The following is a 17,079-nucleotide window of genomic DNA, read 5'->3' as shown; positions in this document are numbered from 1 at the left end:
GCACCGTCAGTGTTTCTCAGCAGCAGCAAGACACAGTGCTGCCAAACGTCTATGTTGACATTGGAATTTCTGGTTCAGTTATGGAGGCCAGTGGTATCTAAATATCCACCCACTCTGTTCACAGACGGCTGCTAAAGTGGTTGTTTACTCAGCGGGACAGTCTCTGCGGACTGCATATAGGAAGCTGCATTCTTTGTGTGTGTGTGTGTGTGTGTGTGTGTGTGTGTGTGTGTGTGTGTGTGTGTGTGTGTGTGTGTGTGTGTGTGTGTGTGTGTGTGTGTGTGTGTGTGTGTGTGTGTGTTTCTGTGTGCTAACGAGACACTTGTTGGCCTGTTTGTATTGTCCTCCAGGAGCACCACCATGCTCAGGGTGTTTCCAGCATGGCGATGATGTAATGCACACTGTGCCCCAGCTCCTTGTTTGCAGAGTCACATGTTGCGGGTGAGTCTTTGTGTTGCGCCCAGAGCGAGTCATTGGGAGGATTTCGTCGGAATGAGATGTTGATTTAATTTTACCCAACGTGTTTTGCAATGATGTAAAATGACGTCATATCCAACATTTGTATCCAGACTCAATGCTTCTGGTGGAGACAATTAAAAATCAGAAATATTTGCTTGAATGAGTCTTTAATTGTCTTTAAATCGTACCTGGTGTTTTGTCGCTGACTTTAAAGGAAGCACGTTAAAGCAGCATCTAATCAGAGAGGTGTTTACACACTCTTGGTCTGTGTCTCATGCTTTGAGGATCACAGAGGTGGACCAAAGGGGGAGGGCTGCTCTGTCAAGATAGTGTGCACCCTGGGATAAATATAGTCGCGCAACTATGCCACCATAGCATGCTGGACCTCGTCACTGTGCTCTGGCTAAAAATTCCTGCCTGACCTTCACTCTTGGAAGGCAAGAGGTTGGTCACAAGGCTGGAGAAAACCAAAGCAGAAGCAGCTCAGAGAGGGAGAGAGGGAGATATTGCGTGGTCCCTCGTACCAAACACTTACTCCCACTTTTTTCGACACACCCGCCGTTGGCTCCGTGCACCATGGAAACTATGCCTAGCAGGACAGAGCCAGTTGACACACAGGACATGGACATTGGTGGATTTTACTAGAGTCTTGACTCAGGACAACCCTGGATACCATATCGTCCTTCCCCACTATGGACGGGACAGCGGTGTGCTGGAGTAAGGCCATCAGCTTCATCAAGGGCCTGGGTAGGTGCTGAGTTGTCACGAGTGAGGGAAGCATGTTCTGAAAGAACGCCGCACATGCTGGGCATTCCTTGAAAGATACCCAAGCACGTCACGTCCTAGAAAGAGCTGGAGAAGAAGACTTTTTTTTACTTACTTTTGTACAACCATATCTCTCCTGCTTCTCTTGTGCACCTTCGTCAGAGCAGCATACTTTTATAGCCTTCTAAGAATTGCTGATTAGAACCTTGCTCAACTTCTTCTCTGCACAACAACTCCACAATCACTTGTAAATGTGTGGGCAGCTTCCTTCTGCTGCCTGTAAAGAGACAATGATTTTCATTAAAGACATTTAGGTGATTGATTGAAGATGCGTTTATCCTCTCAACCTTTGATCTGCAGGGAAATTGATGTTTTTTGCTTTTGGTTTCTCTTTTGGCCGACTACCAAGTTCATTAAATCTAATTATCTGATTCATCTCTTTGATCCTTTCTGCGGGTTTTGTCTTGTCACAACTTGAATATGAATTTCAAAGCTTCTCTACATCTGTTATAATCTACAGTATGACTCTACACACTGATAAACAGAACCAAGAGATAAAGATCCTTTTAATTATAGTTTATAGTAATAAATACTCTGTAATAAATCTTATATTTCACATATTAGTCTCAGAGAAATATCTCCTTATGACAGGTTCAATTTGCACAACACGCATAAGCAAGACTGCTGTGTCTGCACTTTTATATCGTTTTTTGACTTTGTTATCTCCAACCGAACCAGTTTTAAAGTATTTGGCCTATTTTGATCAATAAATTAACAGCAATTAAAACAAAACAAAGAAACAAACCACAAAATCTAGTGTTTCCGATGTGTATTTCACAGATTTAATGGGTTCCCACCACTGTGCTGTGTGTACCCTGCCGCGCCTGATGTGACTTCTGTCCAATCACTTTTATTTATCGCGTGCACCCACACACTCAAGCAAACGTGATTGTTATTGTAAGTCTATTACCGTCATTCGAAAGACCTCTCTGAATATTTTACACATCCGATTCATGGCAGTTCCTGTGGTGGACGTGCCGTTCCGAGTCCAAGAGCTGCAGCCTAAATACAAATTTCAAAGTTCTAATGAGATGTTTGTATGCTGCTCGTCACTATATTTAGCACTTTAGTGTCAGGAGGCAGCCGAGTGTAACACTGGGGTAAAGTTTAACTCTTGGTTAGTTTGAGGGGTTTTATGGCCTAAGCCAAGCCATCCATAATTAAACGCGGGCCACATCTTAACACTGGGAGGATGGTCACATGCACAAGATTTCTGCTTCCCTCAAAGGGCAGTGACATCTTTTGGTACGAAATGAAAACACCAGCTGCCGGCCGTGGTGTTTTTAATTTCCATATGTGCTCTGTCCTCTGTAGCAATAGGAAAGAAAGAGCAGACTCAGGGCAAGCTGGTGCCCTTTGGTCAGTCTCCCTCAGGAATGTTCAACATGTTGGGAACTTTATGTCCATGTTTGGAAACTTCTCACTAATACCCTATTCGGCGATCTCCCTTTGTAAACAGATCTGTGGCGGATTCTGTGCCGCTCGTTTCTCACTTGATTTGGCAATGTTTGACTTAACCAAACTGCTTCCCGTCCCCCTGTGCTTCTTGTGTCGTTTCCGCAGCGTCGCCCGTGGGGAACGGATACAACAAACCCCCCATCCCTCCAGTCTGCTGTCCTCAGGGAGAGAAGGGTCCCCCGGCCATGATACCCATCAGCATCGACCCGGAGAGCAAGCCGGGCGAGTACGTCCTCAAGAGCTTGTTCGCCACCTTCACCAACGTGTCGGAGCGCAAGATCCGCATCATCATGGCAGAGCCGCTGGTGAGTGGACGGACGAGAGGTTTTCTGTCCTGTGATTGGTTGCTGTTGCTCCGTTTTTAAAAAAAAAGCCGCTGATGTTATCAGGAGGAAATGAGTTCATGACATTGGGCTGTAGCAGTGTCTCCTGTAAAGCCTTGATACAAAGTCCAGTCTATTTCCAACAACTAGTCAAATATTGCACATTTTTGCACTTCAAGAATCAGAGAGTGAGTTTAGTTCTTATAAATAATATATAAATGTTTAACAATGAGAAAAAGGCAAAGATAGGTAGAGACGTTCTTGAGAAAATAACCTTGTGTAGGAGAAATAGATTTGTCTCGTTTGCTGCTCCGTCTCTGCCCTCCTGACCCCTTGTGGGTGTCCTGACCCCCAGGTCCTGAACCAGGCTAACACCGTCAGACAGGAAGCCTGACGGACGGGCCCACAATAGCCCACTTAGCACGTAATTACAAACATTGGTGGAAGAACTATGCAGATTCTTCATCAATTCCTCCATAATAAAAATCTCAAGTACACCTGTCATCTGCTTTATGGTACATTTATGATGTGTTGATCTGTTTTTATGACAACAGGCAGCCTGACTCCCGCTAATAAAGCTCATGCCGGTTGAAACTTCACAGTGATAAATTACTGTCAAGGCTCCGGGCCTGCACCTGAGTCTCGGGAGCGGAGATGCTAACTACCTTGTCAGGTTTAATCGCTGGAAGTTTACTGTGAAGCAGCAGCTCCATTAGCGCAAATGGAGGAAACAGCTTGGGGAAATAAACATGAACATTTTATCATGAACATAGTGTAACAGGGTTAACACTTGAAATGCACTGCTGTAATAAGCCCTGGGTAAAGTTATGTCCTGTTTAATGTTCTCTTTTATTGTTAAAAACTGGTGGTTAGGTAAAATCAGTAAATACTGTCAAAACAATCCAGAACAAGATTTTATTGTCATTACTGCACCGGTACAATACAATGAAATTCAGTTTGAAGCCGTCCTGTAGATGCACATTAGAATAGAATAAAGAATAAACATACAAACTAAAAACACTATACAGATATGAATAAATAAAAACAGATAAAATAGAATATACACAGTACATACTACAATCTGCGATGGCCGCATACAGTGTGGCGAAAAGTGTCCCCAACAGTAGGTAGTGACCCCACCTAAGATGGAGCAGTAGTGCAGTGTTTATTCAGTCAAGTGGTGGGGGGTGGGGATGGTTAACTATTTTAAAGGATATATTATGCTCATGTTTATGTTCTTGTTACAGCACTTAGGGGAACACAAAAAAATAAAACCAGACAATGTCAGATACTGTCAAAACAATCCAGAACAAGATAACTTTATTGTCACTGCAACAGTACAATACAATTAAATTCAGTTTGAAGCCTTTAGGGGATCATACAGTACAACCAGGTGTAATTAGTTAAAATAAGTCATTCATTGCACAAAAAGAGGACTCTAAACCTAAGTTAACTAATTACCATAAAAAAACAGTGAGCAGAAATGGAAACAAAATCTGCAGTAACCATTTCAAGAAAACAAAAATACAAAGAGACAGCAGCCATAAACCTAATGTGACTAACACACCTCAACAAACCTGCCATGTAATGTAAAAGATCAGAAAAAGTTGGCCTCTGCTCTTACTTACCCGGCTTTTTTTTACAATTGAAGACAAACAATTCGTTGATTATTTTAAAAAACATTGTTAGCTGCATCTGAGACTCTCAGAAAAACAGTCAAACCTGATTGTTGAGGAGGAAAGTGTCTCTTTCTCTGTTGGTAGAAGTTATGTTTGGTCTGTTTAACTCTAACTCTTAGCAGGACTTTGCAAAACCTAAACTAAAGCGATTGCCTCCCAACTTGATGGAGGGATCAGGCCTGGGTCTTGGAAGAACCCAATACACTGCAATGCTGATTAAGTGGCAGATCGGTTTTGTGACACAAAATAATTTAGATTACCAGACCACCTCCTTTATATTCCTAGACGAACATGTGTAGGATTGTTCGGGGTTGGGGGAGGTATGCACTCCACTGAGTTCCATTCTAGTTTTGTTCTATAATAAAGACACTGACTAATGAGCACTGCTGGAAAAAATAGATGAAGCTATAAGCTGCCAATAAAATCTTCGAGAGCCTTTTGGCCCGGTGCAGGTCGGAGCCAACGGATGGGGCCGGCAACAGCTGTCATAAATTATTCTGTTCGCAGACAGTCAGGCAGACAGGGAAGAGCCGCCGTGCGTTAATGTGGGCACCACTCACCACCTGCTCCCAGGACCACATTAGTGTCGTGCACTGAATGTCAGCTAAAAATGACCAGCCGATCTATATAAGTAAGAAAAGTGCTATAAATATGTTGCATGAAGCCGTCGTTCATCTCACACGTGGCTTTATTTGCTGATGCTCTGTAGCATCTTTTGACCACCAGTTCTCCCGCGATGCTGTTTGCACACGGCTGACGTGTAAAGTTACTCGGGGCCGCTGTGGACAGTCAGTCTCCATTTTTAGGGAAGTGTGATTTATGAGGAGCTGTTAGTCGCTCTAGCCTCGAGTCTGCAGGGAAGTGTTAATTACCTCAGGGGAAAGTGTGCAGACCCTCTGGAGAGGCACAAAGAGGATGTGTTTCCTCTCAGTGGGGAACTGGAAGTGAGTTATTGCCTTGTAGTTATTGACGAACAGTTGTCTGCCCGGCTCGGTCTCTTCACTAAGTGGAATTTGTTTAACCAATTTGTTCATGGTCAAAGATGGACTGTAGAGGCTGGTATTGATATTAGGGAATAAAACATTTCTGATAGTGATGGGCAATTATTGCTTAGATTAATAAATAAAAAAGTGTATTTCAGGCTTGATATTTCATAGTTTAATCATTAATTTTATTATATATTATTATAAATTAAAAGCAAACACAACACAACAAAATATGTACCATTTGAATTAAGATTTTTAGTTTTAATGTAAAATGTATAAAAAAATCTGCATCTTCTCACCATTGTTTGTTCTAATAATTTTAGTGTTAATTATTTATTTTAATAGGTTCTCATATCAACAACCATAAACGTCCATTCTGATATGTTGGTGAAAGGCTCCGAGAATATTTATCTCCCAATTTATAATCTGCTGTCAGTATTAAATAATCACTCAAAAATAGATTTCAAAGGGGAAAGATAAACGATATCTAAGTTACAGAAAATTGATTTAGCCCAAAAAATACAGTCAATATCTGAGGTGGTTGAAAACAATCAGTGTTGCTGCATCAGCCCACGACAAGGGAGGTACAATCTGTAAATTGCAAGAGTCATAGACTTTCCAGGGCAGATGGGCTCCTCAGATTCAAGCATTTGTCCAAAAAGCTAAAAGGTTCATCAGAGCATCGAGCTTAGCTGGCGTTCCAGCTGCAAGAGAGAGAGAGAGAGTGAAATGACTATCAGCCCACACAGTGTCAGTGTCAGACATCAGACAGTCGGCTGTTTTGGATTAATCATCAAGTATGTGATGTGCTGTCCTGCTGTATAGAGACAGCTGAGGGATGTATGTGGAGGAGCAGAGCAGGAAAAGGAAAGGAGGTGCTTTGGTTTGTGCTTTGGATTATGGGATAAATTATTATTATGCTAAAATATGACTCAGTGTTTGATATATACATCAATTTGCCCCGTACATCAGGCCTGTGTCGATAAAATTACATGAAATATTTTAAGGATCTAAAATCACACGCATTATTTTCAGATGTCTCTCACCTTTGTGAAGCTGTGCCTTGTGCTGAGCACTGTTTTAACTTATCTTTGTTACACCAATATCAAAATAAAAGTCTCTGGATCTCTCCCACATGTGGTAAATTAATCTTAACGTTTACGAGGTCTTAAAACAGTTTGACAAGTCGTAAAACTTCTTTGGATCTCACAAAACTTTCTCCAGATCTCGCAATTAAGACTTGTTTCGTTCCTTGTCCCTTGCGGGGCTCCATAGTTTTCTGTCTTTCTCAGTCAAGATTAGAAATTAAGTGTTGAATTTGTGCTTTATGTCCAAAATGTCCCAAAAAATGAATCAAATATTAAAATGTTGTAAATGTAAAAGAGGAAGTCGACAAGTTAATGTTTAATTCAGTTTAAATCCTTCATGGAGGCCTTTCTGTCAGATGATAGAAGAGTGTAATAATGAGAGCTGTCATGAATGTCCCATCTCTTAATATCTGACCCTGCTGCTCAGGCCTGGAATCAGTGAGTGATGGCTCCCCTCATTAGCTGGGCTGTATCGAGTCCCTGTTCAGAAATATACTACACACACACACACACCCCAGACAGGGTGGATAGAGTTATGATCTTCAGACCAAACTTCGGAGAACTTTGTTGGAATTTCTGCAAATAATAAAACCTGCAGAAGTTTTGAAATGACGTCCTTTTTTTCTGTGTTTTCAGGAAAAGCCGTTAACGAAGTCATTGCAGAGGGGAGAAGATCCTCAGTTTGACCAAGTAAGCGCTTGCGTACTAAGCTTTTGTTCGTTTAATGATAATTTGAGAATCATTACTCACATTAAACTCTTGGGTGTTTTACTGTTTTACCCTGTGAGCATCCAGGCAAGTCAGCTTTCACGTTTTAAATACTGCTCGAGTGTCACGAAAGAGCAAATGGGTGAAAGCCCTGCTCACATCCCCAGAAAGGTCTTTCAGAGCCAGTCAAGGGCAGCAGTGTTTACCTTGAGATCTGGCGCTGGCTCTGTGCTGTATAGGTGTGTCCAGCAGGTCTGTGGCTCGGCGGAGAGAGAGGGGCCGTTTCACAGCGACAGGGGTGTGTTTGTGCTGCTGCGTGAGGCCATTCAGCAGCCACACAGAGCCAGGATTCTTCTCCAGCCCCGTGCTGAATGAAGGGCTCGCTGTGTTCCCCGGCCGAACCCAGACTCTCCTCCCTTCCTGTGTGCCCGGCCCGTTCCTTCCGCTCCCTCCCCTTCCCCCCAAAGACTGAGGGAGGCTGCCCCATTGGCACCTTGTCTCCCTGCACAGAATCAATGAGCACTGGCTCACTCTACGATTCCCCATAATGTAGCCTCGGATTTAATTTAAGAGCTGTTCTTTAGACGACACAGACGTGAAATAGTGAAAATGAATGAGCCCTGTTTAAATTCTTCCTCAAATCACTGTAGAAATAAACAAAGGAAACTCTGATTGCTATCTCTTACTTTGGTATGTTAACTACCTCCCTTAAACATGCATTTGCACGATATATACGTCTTGTTCCCGCAGATGATAAGCACCATGAGCTCTCTGGCTGAGTACTGTCTCCCCTCCATCCTGCGCACTTTGTTTGACTGGTACAAAAGACAGAACGGACTCGATGAGGAGCTGCACGAGTACCGGCCACGAGCCAACACCAAGTCCAAGAAGTGAGAATTTGCTCAGTTGGTTTCTTTACGCAGCGACGTGGCACCAATCATGTGAACATCAAGCTCGCATTGCAGTGTGCGACTGTGTCAAACCTGTCGCTCTTGTTTCTGCTCCTCTTCTCTAACAGCGACGAGCAGCAGAGAGATTACCTACTTGAAAGGAGGGACTTGGCCATCGACTTCATCTTCTCTCTGGTTCTTATAGAAGTTTTAAAACAGGTGACTTGACTTAGCTCTCTGCAGCACATGCGAGACACAGATCATCGTACTAGTTTGTGATATAAAACTTAGTAGAGATGTAATCCTGCTGAAAAACTTATCACGATTGGCGTGTTTGTTGTTTTTCTGGATTTTCCTCGTCACGCCATTGTGTCTCCTGATTCTTAACTAGATGCCGCTCCACCCAGTCCTCGACAGTTTGGTCAGTGAAGTCATTAACCTCGCCTTTAAGCACTTTAGATACAGAGAGGGGTAAGATCTTGTTTTTCTCCAGCTCATTTCCTTCTGTCTGTCACAGTTCTGAATTGATCTAAGGTTAGTTTTTCTTTGTTTAATGTTGTTTCCCCACAGGTATCATGGTCCGAACACTGGCAACATGCACACTGTAGCTGACCTCTATGCTGAAGTGATAGGAGTATTAGCACAGTCAAAGTAAGTATAGCAAGGACAGAAGCACGATTATATAATTGACTATAATATACATTTCTTCTTTTCCATATTTGCTCATCTGCCGTTAATTCTTAATCGTCTGCTCCGCTGGGTTTTGGTGTTGGTGTGTTACCGCTGCTCGTGCCTCTGCAAAACATTCCCCGGTTCCAGGAGACTGGAACGTTCTGTGGAGACGGCACACTTTTGGACAGGTCCCCCTCACACCAAACTAGGACTGGAAATTGATGTCTGTTTATTTGAAGTTTTCATATCATCCCAGCGAGGAACAATCCCTTAAAATAGAGATATGGCCGGTGAGCGCGCCGCATACCTCCCGTCCAAAGTGCGCTCTGCTTAATTTCTTGCAGGAGATACTTCACTGAGAGGCCTTTATTTTTCTTTCTTTGGTCCAAGGTCGAGAAAGGAAGAAAGAGGTCGGGGGGAGGTTTCACTGTAAACTACAATTAATCAGATGGGATTCATAGTTAAGAGAGATTGATGCTGTTATATGATGTAGAAACAGCTGTGTTTGCTTTCTAAAAAGATGCTCATATGACCTCTCCTCGTGAATTATCCTCTAAATTTAGACGAGTTGAAGAATCCCATCTCTGGTTGAGTTTGGGCAAGGGTTCAGGTGCTGGACCAGGGGTTCATCCTGGGGCACAGACACACAGTCTGCATATGGAGGGTAAGACGAGGGGGGGGTGATATTTTTGGCATCTCCCTGAAAACGTCATCAGTGTATTCTCTCCCCACGTTAAACAATTTCAAGTGGAGGAACTTTTATTGTGGAAGTGCTGATGTGGTATGTCTTTATATAGAATCTCATTTAGCTTTCCTCTCTCTCTCTCTCTCTCTCTCTCTCTCTCTCTCTCTCTCTCTCTCTCTCTCTCAGGTTTCCTGCTGTGAAGAAGAAGTTTATGACTGAGCTGAAGGAGCAGCGGCAGAAAGAGCAGAGTCCATATGTCGTCCAGAGCACCATCAGCCTCATCATGGGGGTCAAGTTCTTCCGAATTAAGATGTATCCCGTCGAGGATTTTGAAGCCTCTTTTCAGTTCATGCAGGTACAGCAGACTTCAATAAATAATAATATTTTAATCTATCATAAACCTGCCTGGCTTCTAATAAAATCTTGTTATCAAACTTTATTTTCTTTTGTTGTATTGGCTTGTTTTGATGATTGTTTATTTAAAATTTTGCTAAATATAGTTAGTTAGTATATATTTATTCTCTGGATTATCCTTCTACCTTTGTCATGCTCTTATTCCCTTTTCTTATAACCCTACTCATTAGATTTCAATTTAATTCGGTTTTTATTTTGTGCTGAACTACTTTCTTCTCTTTCATCTGCAGGAGTGCGCTCAGTATTTCCTGGACGTCAAGGACAAGGACATTAAACATGCTTTGGCTGGTCTTTTTGTTGAAATTTTGGTTCCTGTTGCCGCTGTAAGTATTCTCCCTTCTTTTGCATGCATTGCACAATACTGTCATTTCAAATGGGAAAAGAGCAGCACCCTGGAGAGGATTGTGTCTTGTGTGTGCTGCCGTCCTAGGCCGTGAAGAATGAGGTGAACGTGCCCTGCCTGAGGAACTTCGTGGACAGCTTGTACGACACAACCCTGGACTTGTCCTCCAGAAAGAAGCACTCGCTGGTTAGTTCTCTCGCAGGAGACAAACTGTCACTGGATGTTTGTTTTTGACACCCTCTGCCGAATGCTTAGATTGCCCAGATGTCTGTGGTCTTTTGTTAATCCTCGAGCATTTCAAGGTCACTCTTGTGCAATGTCCTGTTGCGACGCCAGTGTCCACACTAGAGGTTATTTATGAGGGAAGACAGGCTGCCTTTTTAAAAGCATGAAAGCAGTGCAGTGTGTATAAGCCTATTTAATGTCCTTCCCCCTTAAAGAGTCTTTAATAAAGCCTTTCACCGCAGTCGTTCACAGTGAAAAGGAAAGACAACAACCCTTATGGAAGAAGCCTGCACACAGAGGCCCTACTTTCCCCTGAGGAAACAGTTATGGCAGAACGCCACATTTTAATGTGATGTGTCGTCAGCAAAAAGAACAACAAAAGGAAGAAACTTCATTATGTCTTCAAAAGAAAAGTGGTTCATGTTTATATATATAATTATTCAAATAACGCACTGAAATCACAACCTCAAATATGACGCTGTATGTGGAAACTGTGTCAGTGTGATGCTATTATAACAATGCACTGTACTTAAAAATAGATCTAAATACCTTCTCTTCTCTACGCAGGCTTTTTACCCTTTGGTGACGTGCCTTCTGTGTGTCAGCCAGAAACAGTTCTTCCTCAACAGATGGCACGTCTTCCTGAACAACTGCCTCTCAAATCTCAAGGTAATTTCACTTGGAAATCAGCTGCCTTTAATTCACACAGAGGAGTATTTATTCGGTGACATAAAGGAAGTTCCAGTGTCCAATCTCTGTTCCACTTAATATCATTCCTCCAATTCAGTTGTCTACCAGAAGTGTCACGTTACATTGTTGTTTTTATCTTAATGCCTCAGTTTGTGATTATTCTAACTTCTTATACAGGCTTAGTGTGATTACAGTGATCTACAGAGAATCTATGTTGTTCTTATTATATCATAAACTGTCATTGTGAGAATTCTCTTCTGCCTCTTATTACAGAGTCGAGACCCGAAAATGGCTCGTGTTGCACTGGAGTCCCTGTATCGACTGCTGTGGGTCTACATGATCCGGATTAAGTGCGAGAGCAACACTGCGACACAGAGGTAAATATCCTCAGGCCACGCCCTCCACCTCCACAGAGACGTGCACTTCTTTTTTTAATCTGCATTCTCGTTGTTAAACCTGAGATGTTAATTTCGAGTGAGCAAAAATTAGATTCCAATGAATGTGGCAGAAATATGTCTTAGTTAGTACAAAAAATGTATTAAATGTTAATATGTCAAATATTTGTGAAAAGTTTTCTATCATCATTCCTTGTAACTCATTTTATTTGCATTGGGACGGAGAAGAACAATCTGTTCTGCACCAGAGAGCAAGTGGTCAGGTCACACCACACCGTCAGTGTTGGTCGCCCACGAGTTTATCAGCAGTTTACAGGCGTTATTATGAGCCCGAGTCCACATGAGGAATCCCAAACATGTCAAGCCAGACTTTAAAAATGTGTTAAATAGGCCCAAAATAAACTTTTAATTAATGGAGCAGGTAACAAAACAGTTAAATGCAGTTTTCTATTTGTGTTCACAGCCGCCTCAACACCATTGTAACCACCCTGTTCCCCAAAGGATCCCGCAGCGTGTTACCTAGAGACATGCCTCTCAATATCTTCGTCAAGATCATCCAGTTTATTGCACAGGTGAACACAATGACATGCTTCTCTGCACCGTCATGCAAATTATATTTCATGTAAACCTCTGTTGGATAATTTATATCATATTTAACCCATTCTTCCTCATTTCATTACAGGAAAGACTTGATTTTGCCATGAAAGAAATTATATATGACCTTCTTTGTGTTGGAAAACCTGCAAAAGCCTTTAGTCTTAATCCAGAGGTATGAAATCAACATTCATTTATATGATATGTTAATTGAAAAAGCTGTTTTTATTATTTATTCTTTGAAAATTTATAATGTCTTCTGAGCTCATTTAAAAAAGAAATAGGGAGAATTAAATAGTAGACACATCATAAAAGACGCTCTATGTATTTGCTGGATTCACAACTTTATGTCTCAGTTTGTAACGACTGAAATATAAGCCCATAATAACCTATGTAACGTCCTGTGATTGCAGGAGCTACTGGTAGAATTGTATTTCTTAACTTAGTTTCTTGTCTGTCCAGAGAATGAATATCGGCCTCAGAGCATTCCTGGTCATAGCCGATAAACTGCAGCAGAAGGACGGCGAGCCTCCCATGCCTAATACCGGTTGCACTTTGCCCTCCGGGAACACGCTTCGAGTGAAGAAGACGTATCTGAGCAAAACGCTGACGGACGAGGAGGCCAAAGTCATTGGTGAGTGAGACAGGCTGTTGAAAATGTCATGCTGCAGATCCACACAGCTTCAATATGTCACAGTGATCTCCACTGACTCTGTCTTCTTCTCTCCAGGGATGTCTCAGTATTATTTCAACGTGCGGAAGGCTATTGACAACATCCTCCGACACCTGGACAAGGAGGTGGGACGCTGCATGATGATGACGAACGCTCAGATGTTGAACAAGGAGCCCGAGGACATGATCACGTGAGTGTGAAAATCACAAACTCGCAGAAGTTATTAAAATGCCGTTTCTCAAATAAAGTAACACAATGTTTAATTTGGTTAAACTTAACCTAAAATCTGACTTTTTCAGAGGTGAGAGGAAGCCTAAGATCGACCTGTTCAGGACGTGTGTTGCTGCCGTTCCTCGCATCCTGCCTGATGGGATGTCCAAGCCTGAGCTCATAGACCTGCTCTCACGGTGGGTCACCTTTAAATAGAATTGCACATCTGGGACTCAGCAACACGGCCGTCTGAAAAGATTAAACGGACGTGTAATCAAATGCTACCGAAAAAAGTTACACCTGGATTTCCTGTTACCTCAGTATTTAGTTTGAAGCCCATTATAATGTTATTTTCACAAGTGTATTGTCAAAGGAGTAGGACAAGCTAATAAACACACAAAAATACATTCACTAACACTGGACAACATGTTTTTGTCTTTGCCTTGTCAGGTTGACAATCCACATGGACGATGAGCTGCGACTCATTGCCCAGAATTCCTTGCAAAGTCTGCTCGTGGATTTCCCGGACTGGCGCGACGACGTCCTGTTCGGCTTCACAAACTTCCTCCTGCGCGACGTGCAAGACACCCACCAGGCGTTGTTGGATTCCTCCCTCAAATTACTGCTGCAACTGCTCACACAGTGGAAACTAACGCAGGCCGCCTCAGGGAAGAGCCAGGACATAGCTAAGATACACACTGCCGAGGTAAACACCTTAATGTGTCTGTTGTTGTGACTTCAACAAGAGAATTACTCATCGCTAGTTGACTCATTTGCTTTTTGCCCTCGTGACAAATGACAGCTGCAGAAAATCTCATGTACGAAGTCGTCATTTAATCGTGCAACTGTTGTATGATTCTGTCCACAGCTGCTGCAGACCAGCCCAAGTCCGAAGACACCTCCAGAGCGAGGTCCTCACTCCACCGTGCTGCACGCCGTGGAGGGGCTGGCCCTTGTGCTGCTCTGCTCCTGTCAGCTGAGCACCCGCAGACTCGCCATTGCCATTCTCAAAGAGATACGAAGTCTCTTCATGGCCATCGGACAGACCGAGGTGCAGTGAGAGACAGAGCAGAAGCAGGCGATGCTGTTGCAGCGAGTGGTTTTTGAGGTTTCTGGTTTTTTTTCAACTGCAGGATGATGATAAACCGATGATAGAGATCATGGATCAGCTCAGCCCTGTAATCCTGGAAAGTTTTGTCAACGTCGCCGTCTCTGACACAGTGAGTTTGTGGTTCGCTCTGGGGCACGGCCCCAGAACTAAAACTCAGTCAACATTTGCCTGCAGGTTATTTGCATGTGTTTTTCGTTTCCCCGAGTAAAAGTTTGTTCAAGCTTTGCAAATTTCACGGGACATGACCTGAAGACAAGAAAGGTGAGACGCTCGTGAGGTGTGTCAGCTTCTGTTTGAGCCACTTTAGGGTTAGATTAAGGCACAAGTGGGATCTGGTTTATAAAAACAGTGAATGCTGTTTATGTTTACTGTTGGACAGAAGCTTATTTATTTCATTTACATGAAACTGAATGAGCAGATTAATCTGAGCAGTTGTTGACCTTTTTATTCTCATTTATTTAATCACCTATCTGTCAACAGGACGCTGGTTCATTCAGATTGTACTGAGAATGGGATAATAAAGTGAATATGCATTATCCAAATTGTGTTTCTAAATATATCTGACATGGGATTTCCCCTTAATGACTCCCTTATACTCTTATACCCTATACAAGAGAACAAATAGACATGTTTCTAATGGGATATCAACCTCAGTCATGACCCCTGACCTTTCCCCCCCGCTGAGCCACTTGCTTTGTCTGCAGGCCGCACAGTCAGCTGGCCACCACGTGGACCTTCAGTGGCTCGTGGAGTGGAACGCGCTCCTCGTCAACAGTCACTACGACATCAGGAGCCCCTCGCACGTGTGGATCTTCGCCCAGTCCGTGAAGGACCCCTGGGTGCTGTGTGTATACAGCCTCCTCCGACAGGACAACCTGCCCAAGCACTGCCCCACAGCGCTCAGCTACGCCTGGCCCTACGCCTTCACTCGGATGCAGATGCTCATGCCGCTGGTGGATCCAAAGTAAGTGTCCCTCAACACCACGGTTGGTTCAGGTGGAACCAGAAGACATGTTTGTTCTACATTTTCTTTACATGTCTACTTAGTGTCGTTGTTTTTTTCCTCTCTTTATTCAAGAGCGTGGTCTTGCGGTTTGAGTAAAGGACTTGTTGATTTCACGTTCAGATTTTGTAACGCTCTCATTCAAAACCCTGCTTGTGCTTAGATCTCCTGCGCTCCAGCTTGTCCTCACACTCACGCTACTTCTGTGTGCACGTGAATCATCGGTTCTCTGATTTTTGCCTTCTGCTCTTGGATTTTGTTGTTCAACGAATCTGTCAAAATAACCCAATCAATCGAATGCCAGATGTAGTGTTGACAAGACCACGCTCTTGAATAAAGATAGGGAAAAAAAGATATAGTGTGCCTATACCCTACTTACATAAAAAATGAGGATCTAATCATGTTTCTTTTCTGAATGATTCACCAGTAACCCTGTGTATGCAAAGAAGACCAGCACCTCTGGCAGTGGGGACGGTTACATCACCCTGTGGAGAAACTACCTGATCCTTTGCTTTGGGGTTGCCAAGCCCAGTATCATGAGCCCAGGCCACCTGAGAGCGTCGACACCTGAGATCACGTCTTCCACACCTGACGGCGGTGTCAGCTACGACAACAAGGTCCCTGCCTCCCTGCGCCTCTGTGATCTTTTAATTCCCCCAGTGCTTTGTCTCTGCTGGATCAGGTGTTCACGCAGAGCTTGTTGACATTGAAACTCAAAAGCATCAAATTACACTGCGGCTACTGTATCGTTGCATGAATGGCACAGGCAGCTGATATATCCTTAGATGTACTGACACGAATCTCAATGCAGCGCTGTGTAATTACTGGTGTTAACGCTGCAAAGGGAGATGCGTGTGTCTGACTGAAGTGTGTGTGTGATGTTGCAGGTGATCGGGAGCCCGTCTGTGGCCTGGCTCCTGAAGCAGCTGGTTCCTCTGATGAGGGCAGAGAGCATCGAGCTGACAGAATCATTAGTTCTGGGCTTCGGTCGCACCAATTCCCTCATTTTCAGGTATATCACAGACGGCCCTTTCGATGTTCTAACCTGAAGCACTTTTATTGTCTTAGCAAACCAGTTTCAATTGAATTTCATGATTGACATTGAATATGTGAAATAGCTTATTGAGAGATTTAAGCTGCAGTTTTTTGGTTTTAGTCTCTTAATGAGACAGAACCAGCTAAATGGAAATCCACTATTTTCACCATATTTTAAGTCCATGTTGACCTGGATGTGTGGCGATAAAGTGGAGATGAGGATTTGAGTTGAGTGGTGTCCCGTCGCCATTTACAGCTGCGGCGAAATTCTTTCCTAGAAATCTGATTTGTTTTTTTAGCTCAAATCTCTTTTCCTCGAAAATACAACATTACTGCACTTAATTTTGTCAACTTATATATTTAGCTGTTTGATGACGAATTTTCGTTTTACCTACTGAGTTTGTATTTTCACCGTCTCCACAAAGGGAACTTGTCGAGGAGTTACACCCCCTAATGAAGGAGGCGTTAGAGAGAAGGCCTGAGGTTGGTTGATCATATTTGTCATGCAATACACAACATGAGTAACATGTGAACCACGTTTCAGAGAATTTAGTCAATAAATAATATTTCACGATATTGATGTTGGGACTTCTGCCATTAAGAATTTGTCTTT

At 43.0% G+C, this 17,079-nt stretch overlaps 1 protein-coding gene across 13 annotated transcripts in view; it reads left to right on the top strand.

The window, feature by feature from the left end:
- frya (furry homolog a (Drosophila)) overlaps positions 1–17,079 on the top strand; it is a 48,934-nt gene that overhangs the window by 10,960 nt on the left and 20,895 nt on the right. For 12 of the 13 annotated variants that reach the window (XM_034603952.1, XM_034603957.1, XM_034603955.1 and 9 more), the window contains exons 2-24: positions 2,848–3,047; positions 7,455–7,508; positions 8,277–8,416; positions 8,545–8,635; positions 8,808–8,887; positions 8,987–9,067; positions 9,960–10,128; positions 10,418–10,510; positions 10,618–10,716; positions 11,323–11,424; positions 11,719–11,822; positions 12,304–12,412; positions 12,523–12,609; positions 12,897–13,068; positions 13,165–13,297; positions 13,407–13,514; positions 13,768–14,023; positions 14,186–14,368; positions 14,451–14,537; positions 15,133–15,392; positions 15,859–16,048; positions 16,319–16,443; positions 16,892–16,949. In XM_034603952.1, the coding sequence (XP_034459843.1) occupies positions 2,848–3,047; positions 7,455–7,508; positions 8,277–8,416; positions 8,545–8,635; positions 8,808–8,887; positions 8,987–9,067; positions 9,960–10,128; positions 10,418–10,510; positions 10,618–10,716; positions 11,323–11,424; positions 11,719–11,822; positions 12,304–12,412; positions 12,523–12,609; positions 12,897–13,068; positions 13,165–13,297; positions 13,407–13,514; positions 13,768–14,023; positions 14,186–14,368; positions 14,451–14,537; positions 15,133–15,392; positions 15,859–16,048; positions 16,319–16,443; positions 16,892–16,949 (2,981 nt within the window). Of the gene's footprint in view, positions 1–839; positions 1,207–2,847; positions 3,048–7,454; positions 7,509–8,276; positions 8,417–8,544; positions 8,636–8,807; positions 8,888–8,986; positions 9,068–9,959; positions 10,129–10,417; positions 10,511–10,617; positions 10,717–11,322; positions 11,425–11,718; positions 11,823–12,303; positions 12,413–12,522; positions 12,610–12,896; positions 13,069–13,164; positions 13,298–13,406; positions 13,515–13,767; positions 14,024–14,185; positions 14,369–14,450; positions 14,538–15,132; positions 15,393–15,858; positions 16,049–16,318; positions 16,444–16,891; positions 16,950–17,079 lie in introns of those variants that run through there. The other variant, XM_034603951.1, reaches the window with a different exon arrangement.

Source organism: Hippoglossus hippoglossus, chromosome 13 (assembly GCF_009819705.1).
Source record: "Hippoglossus hippoglossus isolate fHipHip1 chromosome 13, fHipHip1.pri, whole genome shotgun sequence".
In the NCBI taxonomy this organism is placed as follows: Eukaryota; Metazoa; Chordata; class Actinopteri; order Pleuronectiformes; family Pleuronectidae; genus Hippoglossus; species Hippoglossus hippoglossus.
The sequence above is the reverse complement of the archived record's forward strand: the minus strand, read 5'-3'. Positions and strand labels throughout refer to the sequence as shown.